At 34.9% G+C, this 12,032-nt stretch overlaps 1 protein-coding gene across 1 annotated transcript in view; it reads left to right on the forward strand.

The window, feature by feature from the left end:
• LOC135202421 (uncharacterized) overlaps positions 1-11,773 on the forward strand; it is a 169,058-nt gene extending 157,285 nt beyond the window's left edge. Inside the window, exons 8-10 of the mRNA XM_064231815.1 lie at positions 3,663-3,849; positions 6,960-7,043; positions 7,994-11,773. Of these exons, the coding sequence (XP_064087885.1) occupies positions 3,663-3,849; positions 6,960-7,043; positions 7,994-10,011 (2,289 nt within the window). The 3' untranslated portion in view covers positions 10,012-11,773. The remainder of the gene's footprint in view (positions 1-3,662; positions 3,850-6,959; positions 7,044-7,993) is intronic.
• The last annotated feature ends 259 nt before the right edge of the window (positions 11,774-12,032 follow it).

Raw genomic sequence — 12,032 nt, forward strand, 5'->3', positions numbered from 1 at the left:
TAGGAAGGAGATTAAAGTACCTGGGAATGAAAACCCCTTATAATCTTATAATTATAGCCTTGGGGTTTGTCTCAAGGACATTCAAAGGTCTGTCACACACGGGCAGTTGTTGTTTTTGTAAAATTAGCATAAGGGCAGATCTTTAAAAACCACGCCAGAGAGCTCGCCACGGTGACAAGACTATACCTTCCATATGGATTGACGATGTCCTATGCGAAGATGCAGGAGATGAAGATGAAATTATCAAAGATCTGGAAGATGACAAATATGATGACTGCCTTGATGGCGAAGAATTCAGAGCCTTATTTGATGATACGGACACGGAGAGTGACTTTGGAGGATTTTAGTTTATTAATTTTATTCATTTTTTACTTTAACCCTCTGACGCCGAAAGGGTATAATAAAAATTGTCTCCCGTATGCCGGAGGGGGTCTCGGAGTGAGTGCCGAAGTGGAAAAAATATTTTTTTCAAAAAATTACAGCGCTCGTTAGTTTTCAAGATTAAGAGTTCATTTTTGGCTCCTTATTTTGTCATTGCCTGAAGTTTAGTATGCAACCATCAGAAATGAAAAAAATATCATTATCATATATAAATAATGCAATATATGATAGCGCAAAAACAAAATTTCATATATAATTGTTTTCAAATCATGCTGTGAGCAAAACGGTTAAAGCTAACGAGTTAATTTTTTTCATTGTATTGTACACCAAATTGCGATCATTTTGGTATATAACACATTGTAAAACAATTAAAGCAACACAGAGAAAATATTATCACAAAATGATGCGTGAATTCGTAACTCGCGGACGTAAAAAAATGTTTTTTTCAAAAATTCACCATAAATCGAATTTGTTTCAAAATGAAGATAAATGATTGAATATTACTATACTGTAAGAGTTTTGGCTTACAACTGCAGTTTTCGACCATTTCGGATGAGTTAAAATTGACCAAATGTCAAATTTTTTTATATATTTTTTTATATGCAAGTATTTTGAAAATGAGAAAAGCTACAACCTTCAATTATTTTTTGTTGTATTCTACATGAAATTGCGCACATTTTCATATATAAAACTCTATGAAACGGAGCAAATATAAAGAGAATGCGACGTACGCATTTCGGAGATTTGCGTCGGAGAATCCGCGCGCGAAGGGAAGGAAAGTTTTTTTTTTAATTCACCATAAATCTAAATGTTGTGCTAGAGACTTTGACTTTGTTTCAAAATGAAGACAAATGACTGAATATTACTAGACTGTAAGAGTTTTAGCTTACAATTGCGTTTTTCGACTATTTCGGTAGAGTCAAAGTTGAACGAACGTGGTTTTTTTCTATTTATCGTGATTTATATGCAAATATTTCAAAAATGAGAAAAGCTACAACCTTCAATCATTTTAAAAAATTTAAGATTTTTTTCGGAAGAGTTACCACGCGGACATAGGGAAATTTTTTTTTTTTTTTTTTCATAAATTCACCATAAATTGAAATATTGAGCTAGAGACTTACAATTTGTTGCAAAATGAAGGTAAATGATTGAATATTACTAGAATATAAGAGTTTTAGCTTACAATTGCATTTTTCGACCATTTCGGTAGAGTCAAAGTTGACCGAAGGTTGAAATTTTGGCACTTATTGTTATTTATATGAAAATATTTCAAAACTGATAAAAGCTACAACCATGGGTTGTTTTTATTTGTATTGTGCATGAAATTGCGCACATTTCCATATATAAAACTTTATGTAACAGCTAATTTAAAATGGTGCAAACATTACGACAATCGGATGAAAAAATTTATGATTTTTTCGGAAGAGTTAGCGGTCGGATGTAAGGAAAAAGTTTTTTTCATAAATTCACCATAAATCAAAATATTGTGCTAGAAACGTCCAATTTGTTGCAAAATGAAGGTAAATGATTGAATATTACTAGAATATAAGAGTTTTAGCTTACAATTGCGTTTTTCGACCATTTCGGTAGTCAAAGTTGACCGAAGGTTGAAATTTTGGCACTTATTGTTATTTATATGAAAATATGTCAAAACTGATAAAAGCTACAATCATAAGTATTTTTTTGTTGTATTCTACATGAAATTGCGCACATTTTCATATATAATACTCCATGTAACGGCTAATTTAGAATGGTGCAAAAATTATGTTAAAGTGATGACATAATTTCTGAGATGTGTCACTGATACTTTTTAGTGTGATAAGAAAGAAATTCGCGCTTGCGCGCCTGCATAACGATTGTAAACAAAACAACGCCTTGATCCATGAGCTCCCAGCATCCCCCAAGGCGTGTGATTCAAAAGTTTTTGGCTGGTAGGCCTTTAAGTATTTTTCCGCGAATTTTTTAAAAAAAAACTTTTTTATGTTGACGTTTAATATGTCCAATCGGCACTCGGGAGACAATTTATCTCTACGTTTAATACGTCCAATCGGCGTAAGAGGGTTAATAAATTTTCACTTGCATGTGTATCCTAAAATAAAAATAATAATGCAAGTAACAAATGTTTCTTTTACCGAGTAAAAAAAAAAGTAAAAAATCCTTCGGTATTGTGCCTTAATCAACTGATTTGGAAATTATAGATGGTTAGTCTAGGACAGTTAAACATGTATAAACCAAAATAATGCAAATGACGCACGATCGCTCTTTTGTGTTTTAAAATACAATAGTAATATGAGAATACATACAATATTATTGGATATAGTGAAGTACAAGTAAAGCATAACTTTTTAAAAGATCTACTGTTTTCCTCTGGTAGTAACTATCGCAATCTGCCGATTTTGGCAAGCATAGACGGTACGCTAATTTTATACCGCGTGTATGATGCGACCCCTTTAAAATTAGGTTTCAAAAGTCGCATAATATGCGAGTATATACAGTAATAAGTACAATATGGTACATCTTACATTACGAGAAAGAAAGTGAGTGGGAGTGTACACCTATTATGCTCAGTTTGGGGCTAACCTGGAATGAGCTTAATAGAATACGGTATATGACGTTATAAGTACTATATACACTGTAAATTATTTTATCGTAAAAATCTGTATTTAGTCATGAACACAATATGAAAAAATATAGTAAATAATGAATAAGCAGTGTTGCTGTACAAAAAAAAAAATTATTGATTATTTTAAATGTTTTATGACTTTAATACTATGAGAGAAAATGTCTTGATTAGTTGTCAAATGTTCTGTAAGACAAATTTATTTAATTTGTTAAAGATTTGTTTAATTTGTATTAAAAATTTTACAGATATTTTTCTGTTTGTATTATTATTAATATTTCACAATGAGTAAATCATTGTTATAAGCATTGTAGGGGGTGTAACAATTGTAAAGGGGTACTAATCTAAGATGACTTAGGATGTTATGGGATGATGGTTTGGGGTATATTTTTATTTGAAATTATAAAAAATTGTTTTAGTATGATAATTTAAGGTATATTTTTGTTTGAACTATCAAATTAAGCAGTTAAATGTTAAAATAGACATTTACGAGCATTATAGTTTATGGGGTACTGGGTATTTGGCAGATATAAGCAAATTATAAGCATATTTAGAGGGTATTTTTGCATTTCTGCAGATTTTGCATTTCTGTGGTAGGTTCTTGAGCTTATTCCTGCATAAAAGTGGGGGAGCAGTGTAATGCATTTTTGTATGTTTTCAGATAACCGCTTTGTTGGGTCCTTTTCCTAAAGAATTCAGTGAGGGTGAATATTCCAAAGAATTTGCAGATTTTGTAGGTAGACCAATGTCACGGTACCAGCGATTAGAGAATCTCCGCAAGCGGCTTAATGACTGTAAGGACTCGACGTTCCTTATGCTAGTTGAGAGATTGCTGACCTACTTGCCAGGTATGTTCATTGTTCTTGCCATTGAGTGCTTCTTTAGTTATTAAAATTCTACTCTTCGTCCATTCACCCAGATTTTCTCTCACTTTAGGATTCTCAGTACATGCAATCCATGGTTATTGGTGGCCTCAGTTATTGGCAATCTGGTTTTATAAAAGTGCTTATCCAGCGCCAAAAATGTGCTATTTTTTGGTGCCGAAATGCGCTGATTTCTGGTCGCCAGTGGTTGGTGATAATAGTATTATCAGCGCCGATAAGCACTGATTTTTGCTATTGACGATTTTTACTTATCATCAGAGGCTGTCTGAACGAATTTTCATCAGAAACCTATATATTTTTGTACATTTCTTTGTACTAGAAGCCTGGGAAAAATATAATTTTGTTTCCATCCATTTTCACTAATTCTCAATATAAATTTGAAGGCTTTTGTAATCTTACATTTTATATTAATAACTTTCCAAGTAAGTACAAGCTATTGCTTTTCACCCCATGGCAGCCTAAAAATTCTAAATTTGCGATAACTATTCAATAACTTATTCAACTGCTTCGTTTCGGTGACTATATACCTCATCCGCTTTCGGGGTAAAGAGCGGAGCAATGTGGCAGAGAGCTCAATAATTTTTCTGTTGCCGTTTGACTAACATTGTTCGTTCCTGTAGCCTTCCGTCATTGTTTGTTTGGTATGATGTATTCAGAATTTGTCGTAACATTCTTGGATATTGGCTTCGCTAGTGCTTAGTTTATGATTCTTTACTTCGTTAGTTACTTAGTTAAATCTTACTTAGCAGAATTTCAGATAGTATTAGTTCTTCCAGTGTTCGCTTTTGTAGCGAGTGATGTAAAACTAGATTACTTAAGTCATCAGTCGACTTACACTAAATGTGTTAAATATAGGCTAAGGAGTAGATTCAATCAAAAGTGTGTGTGTATTCAGTGTAGCTAAAATAGGCTAATTAGTAAATTCAATCAAAAGTGTGTATTCAGTATAACTAAAATATAAATCTAGCAGTTATGAGACCTACTTACACCATTGTAAAATATAAGATGGAAAATTTGCTGGTATTACAATTTAATATTATGGGCTAACAGATGTTGTGGAAGAACAGTCTGGGATGAAATACTTTGATTCAATCAAAAGCGTGTATTCAGTGTAGCTAGAATATAAATCTAGCAAAGTTACCAGACCTAATTTTTACACTAAATTGTAAAATATACGATGGAATATTTTCTGTTACAGGCGGCCCTCGGTTAGCGGCTGGGGTTCCGTTCCTGGCCGCCAGCGCTAAGGGATTTTTGACACTAAGCGTTTTAAAGCCTACGGCCGCCGCACACCTTCTTTTGAAATTCTAGACTAGTTAACAGTGCCATAATCCCACAATGGCGCAATAAGTAAAATTATATTTATGCAGTACGTATAGTACTATGGAATTTACAGTACATTCTAGTATTATAAATACTGCAAAGTGAAAAAAAAACTAGCTTTAATCCTTTGGGTGTCTAAAGTATGTAAAGATATAAAAAGGTTTTATACAGTGTACAGGTAGCTGTAGTGTTCAAGTTACAATGATTCTTCTTACGATAATCCGATTTTATGAGAAACCATATTACAATAGCCTAACTTTATCCCATCTTCTAGTTACATAAGTTCAAAAACAGCAAAATATAATGATGAAAGTATGGTTTTAATGTTATACTCGTTGTGTAAATGCCATGAACAACCAAACGAGAAACAACAATTTTTTTTTTTCTGAGTACAACCGAATTGGATAGCATCAGTTTGGGTTGTATTTCAATCATCGTACTATAGTACACTATTACCGTAGTTGTTATAAATGACATTATGTAGAATAGTACTGAGATATTTTAATATAATAACTTTTCGCTATAGATCAAATATCAATATAGATCAAAGATCAATCAGGAAATATACTGTTAAATTTAAACCTAGTTATAACTGAAGATGAGAAAACTGTTCAAGCTGCTAATGACTATTATTGCGCATCGGCAACAAGGATAAAACTCCAGTAAACGTATGCCATCAAACACAACTGTAGATAAAATTGAGATAAAATCATTTTAATCAAAACTACTGTGCTTGAAAGAACACATTTTACTGTTGGTTTCACTCCGATATAAGATAAATAATGTAAAGTTCGTATTACGATGATATAAAGGGAAATTGTGAACGGAATTGCGTAATTATTTTACTCAATAAACATGCCGCCAACATAATCTGTTAATGAAAAAAAATCAGTTCACAATCACACCAAGACATATTCAATTCATATTTCCACCTAAAAACATGCCCTATAAGGAAAAATAACCTTGTCTTATAAAAGTCAAGTATCTAGATATTTGTTTATGCTAACTAGAAGCAAGAAAATTTGCTCAGAATTGCTTTAAATATGCTGAAACAAACTCATATTCACCATCAGTTGATTTCAAACCAAAACATTGGCCGCTCCGTGGAATACTGGCTTAGATTTGCCGTAGTATTTTACAATGACGCTTACTCCACTAATACCATTCTCGTCTGCCCCACTGTACAAGAACTTACATCCTCCTCCTATTTCCTTTGCCTTATTCCCTTTCCACCTTGTTTCTTGCACACACAAGATATAAACTCTCCTCATATTCATCATTTCTGCCACCCCTCTACTCTTTCCTGTCATACTACCCACATTTAGTGTCCCAATTCTAATAGTTTGGACTTGCATCTTTAACCTCACTCGTCCACACTGCGGTAGCCCTTGCCTATTTATTGGAGAGGCCAGGCAAGGCCCCTGCATGTCGCTTCATTGGGGTACGCCCCTGCATTCTTTGAATATGGATTTGACTTAACATGGTTCTGGCATTGGGTTTTTTCAGTCGGATGCCCTTCCTGTCACTAACCCTCTCTATTTACCTGGGCTTGGGACCAGCACCAAATTGGGCTGGTTTAACTCTCTCTCTCTCTCTCTCCCTCCCTCCCCAGTGGTAAGGTTAAATCATAGAAGCCATTCAATCATCATGAAATGTAAACCATAGGTTAATAATTTGCTTTTTCCAGAAATTTAATTGATCCTCCTGTAATTTTTATATTTCCTTGGCAGTAATTTCTCATGTGTTTACAGACCGTCGTTTCACACCGTTTGAAGCAGCGTGCCATCCATTTGTGGCATGCTCCACTCCATTCTTGTATCTCACACCTTCTCCAGGTATGTGAAATACAATAGAATTTTGGTTTTTTGTGAAAAATTAAGTAGATAAGCAATCTTGCATATTAGTGAATTGAGTCAGATCGAGTGAAGTGTTCTAAGTTGTATATGTGCTTCATAACTCTGAAGTAAATTTTTATATTGGAGCCTGTAAACTTCAAAATTACTTTGTCTGCTTTTAGGTTTGAAATTCTGGTGTAAACTGCAGTTTTGCTGCAGACATATAATAAGCACTTCCCTTCAAGTATTTAGTACTTTTAAGTAAGATATGTGAAATTTAACTTTGAGAAGTTGCATAGCAGCTTGTATGAAATATACTTTTCATTGAAAATTAATGAAACTGGTTTAACCCAGTTTTGCGTTATGATGCTTTTTATTGTAAAAAAGTTGTTATTTCAAAGACAACTTTTTGTTACGGAAGTAGATGTTTTCATTATTTAAAATACTAGTTTAATCAGACCATTTAGTCTGTAGATTTCAAGGCTGCACCACATCTAGGTCCTTGAATATACAGTGCTTTACTTTTAACATCAAGTCAAGACATTTTGATCTTAAACCAAGGTTTTTTTATTACTATTATTTCAGTCATATTTGTGCATTTTTTGTATTTCATGGTACTTTTGCTTGCATTCATAGGATGGGCTGTGGTCAAATTTATGAAGTTATTTAGCATTAATAAATATTTTGATGCTGACCATTTGGTCCACTTCTAGGTTGTACAAAACCTAGTGATTTCTTACCTTTACATCATTTTATAATTCAAAGATGTGGGGTTCTTGCTTGCTGCTGCATTTTTTTTCATTTCTTGCTAGTGGTTGAATTGGTTTATGCCTTTATCTTGTGGTGGTAATACCACAACTATTGAATCTTGATACTCAACAGTTGGAGCAATTTGTAATGGTATTTTATACATTTCTTAAAGCAGAGCTTTTCTTTTCTTTTCTTTTCAGGTTACATAAGGTATCCAACTATATTGCTAGACATGTCAACATACCCATATTTACCAGGACTGCCTGATGATGAAGATGAAAACTCAGCATCAGCATTAAGTAGAAAAAGGCTGGCATCCTTTGCCCGTTACAAAAGGCCAACACCTTCCCAGGCCTGTTCACAAGGTCAAAAAGAAAAAGAGGGTGCCGCATCTACTGGTAATGCTGCGTCTGGAGGTAGCAGTGGCAATGGTGGGGCTGGAGCAGGAGCTGGGAGTGGTGGTGGTGGAACTGGAAGTACGGGAGCAGGAGGAGGAGGAGGACCAACTCCAAATGTTCCTGCAGCTACAAGGAAAGACACAACTGATGCTCAAAAGGTTCCCATTCCTAAAGTTCCACCTAGCATGGTAGGGCCAGAAGGTAAAACAGCTACTCGCTCTGATGTAAAGGAGACCTTGAAATCCATGGGTCTACGATGTGAAGATTTTACTATCAGTGTGTATTCACGGGAACAAGCTCACGCTATATTGAGGCGTCAGGGTGTAGAAGTGACACCCAATAATTTACAATCCAGAGAAAAGCTTGCTGCTATGACTGCTAAAGGTGGCTACAGAAATGCACGGAATGTAGACATGCAGAGAATGCCTTACATCAGAAATGTTCCTCCTACAAATACTTGGCCCATGAATACACGACCTCCAAACATACGCCCTCAGAATATTCGGAAAACTATTCCAAGGTATGAGGATGATGATGATGACTGTGTGATATTAGATCCACCAGACATGCCTAAACCACCACCAACGGTAACGTTACCGCAGCAGTTCCAATTGATGGGCACAACTGTACAGGTAAACCGAGGAGCTAAACGCCCCAACAGACCCATGATGAATCAACCGCAAGCCAAAAGACCAAATGCACGACCAATGCAGTATTATCACAAAGAGCATGAAGAATATGGTGCAGAAGCATCTGTGCAGGACACACTGAAGCGTTTGAAGAACTATAATATTTCTATAACTTGCCGAAGAAATGCATCTGGTCTTGGCCCCCGTGGTCCAATGGATGGTTATTCAGACATGGAAGATGACAGCCATCTTGACTCTGATGAAGAGGAGGAGGATATGACAAAGTATTTAGAATGCCAGATTGGAGAAATAGATGATATACCCGAGCAAGAAATATATGATGAAGAAATCGACCCAGATGACAAGGATGATCTTGACTATCATCCACGAGGGACTAAGAAGAGGAGAAATAAGTCCCCTCGCAAAGGAAGAAGAATCAGTGATGGCTCATTCAGCATACGAAACCCAGGACGAGAAACCCCAATGGAAGCCTCACAGCTGGACTCAAGTTTGGAAATGATAGAAACAGACAAAAATATTGATGATGAAAATGATAAAAATATTGATGATGCTGAAGAGGAGAAGCATAATGATGAGGAGTGCTCACCTAAGCAACAAAGCAATGAATCTAATGATGAGTTGGAAAGTCCTATGAAAAGTCCAGAGCACTCAAAGGAAGATAAAGACCAAGAGGAGGATGAAGGAACACATGGTGACAGCATTGAGGAGGAGCTCTCTAAAGAAGAAGAACACATTGAAGAGCCAAGTACTGAACAGAGAGAACACATACAAGAGCAAGAAAAAGAGCAAGAACAAGAACAGGAACAAGACCAAGATCAGGATCAAGATCAAGATCAATATCAAGAAGAAGAAGAAGGAGAAGAAGAAGAAGGAGAAGAAGAAGAAGAAGAAGAAGAAGAAGAAGAAGATGAAGAAGAAGAAAATGACGATTTATCAAAGAATGAAGATGAGGAGAAAAGGGATGATGCAGTTGAAGAAGGTACCTCAGTAGAATGCGAGACCAAAGACGGCAGTAGTTCAGAAATTGTTGAAGATGTGATTGGTAAAGACATGAGAGAAGAAAATCCAACTCAGGATGGACCTGATGATGAAGAGATTGATGATGAGCTAGAGAAGGAACTCTTAGCTGGTGATGTAGGAGATGAAGGAGATATGGAGGAAGAGTTATAAAGTGTTTTTTTGTTTTGAATGTGAAACACTTGAAAGTGGAAAATAGGTATCAAGACTTTTCTATAGAAAGTACCTTTTAATATTTTATAAATATTATTACCTGTTTTTCTAATTGTGGTGTTTATGAATTTGGTCTCATTGTATTGGATTACAAATTCATTGACGTACGGTGCGTACTTCCTGAATAGTACACTCAAGAAATCTTGTGTAGTTTTCATCCCAAACTGCATTATTACAAAGAAATTGGCTTATGGATTTTTCATAAACATCAGTGTTGTCATTTCTTTGGAGAATACGTGGATTGAGAAGCTGGACGGAGTTTGTGTTCATAAGGACTTCCTGGTTATGTACAGAGATGAATTTCAGCACCTGAAAGTACAAGGATGTGAAGACTTGGATATGGCTTGTGAATATTCTTGTATGGTTTTAATGTGTTTGTTCTATATATTTTTTTCTATATGGCAAGGAACAATTATAGTAGCTACATTTAACATTTTCCATGAAGTGGTCAAGAGTTGTTTAGACTGCATTTATCTTATCAATTAAAGATTTCTTCATTCACTTGCTGGAATAGGAAGGAGTTCATCGTACATTTCAAATGGTAAATACTAAGCTGTTCATAGAAATCAAATGTTGAAAGGTTGGTTTTATATATTTTGACTCCCCATCCCCAAGACAAAAAAAAAAAAAAAAAACCCACATGGTCCAAGTTCTCAGTAGCTGTCAACATGCTGCAGCTAATTGCAATACAATACAATACATCTTCATTGGTCTTACAGTAACTGACAGATTTTGCTGCAAGATGTTTTGGAAAGTCTGTGGCTGAAAGTGAGCTCTTAAATTAAAAGGAATTGTGCAAACCGTATTACCTGTTAAAAAAAAGATTGACTTCATTGCCATTTTCATCCACTGACTCCAGAATATGTACAAAGTAAAAACAACTGCTCTTCTATTAGAATTTTAAATGCTTGATCTTTTATTTTTCCATTATTATAGTGTAATTAGCTGAGGTTTTGATTGTGGCATTTTTGTGAAGGAAAGTAAGTAGCGTAGTTGCTACGTGTTGAATGTTGCAGTTAATTGCGCATGTGAACTGGGTCACTATTTTATAATTTCCCAGAAAAAATGTAATTACTTTTGCAAGAGACTGAAGTAGATGGTTTTAATGTGTACATGTATACATTATTAATAGTGTATCGCGTTGTCAAAATGGACGAGCATACCAGGTATGCCAAGTGAAATGGTAGTGAATATTCTTTTACACAAGTTAATATATAGGACCAGCCTCTTGCCAGTTTCATGTACATGTATTTGATGGAGATAAACTTCACTATTGGAAACTATTTTCCTCAATCACCCTTTTCTAGTTGCTTTATGTGGTCAGTGTTTCTCCTGTTCTCCAGTGGCAGTTCACAATATGTAGATGTTCCTGTTGTTGGAAGTAATGGGACAGTTTATATTTTTTTATATTATTTACTTCGAATTACTAGTGTAAATAGAAAAGGATTAGGGTGGAATCTGATATCTCCATATTTTTTTTTTTTATATACATATATTAATACTATAACTGGAAGAGATGTGTCAACGTTTCATTTAACTTGAGCGGAATAGATACTGTCTGAGAAAGTTGATCAGGTGCTGCTTTCCTGCTAAGAGGCGTTAATTTGTTATACAGTACATGTTTTGTTGGTAACAAAATATTAGTGTTTTGGTAATTTAGATTTTTTTGTAAGTAGAGAAGCACAATGAAAATCAATTTTTATTTCACGATTTTTTTTTAAGTCAGTGTTGTCCCAGCCTTGTATGCACACACCCAAACTATACAACTTGCAGAGGTATTTTCAAAGTACCCATTAGTTAACTGTGAAGATTTTAAGAAAAGTTGGGAGTCTGTAAACATGAGGAATATAAGTAATGAAATTATAGCGAGCCAATGCAGCAGTGAGGGAACAGTAATTGGGAAGATATCACAATGATATGGTAAGAGGTGAAGAACAGGCTCTGAATTTAACAATCTTTAG

Source organism: Macrobrachium nipponense, chromosome 30 (assembly GCF_015104395.2).
Source record: "Macrobrachium nipponense isolate FS-2020 chromosome 30, ASM1510439v2, whole genome shotgun sequence".
Classification (NCBI taxonomy): Eukaryota; Metazoa; Arthropoda; class Malacostraca; order Decapoda; family Palaemonidae; genus Macrobrachium; species Macrobrachium nipponense.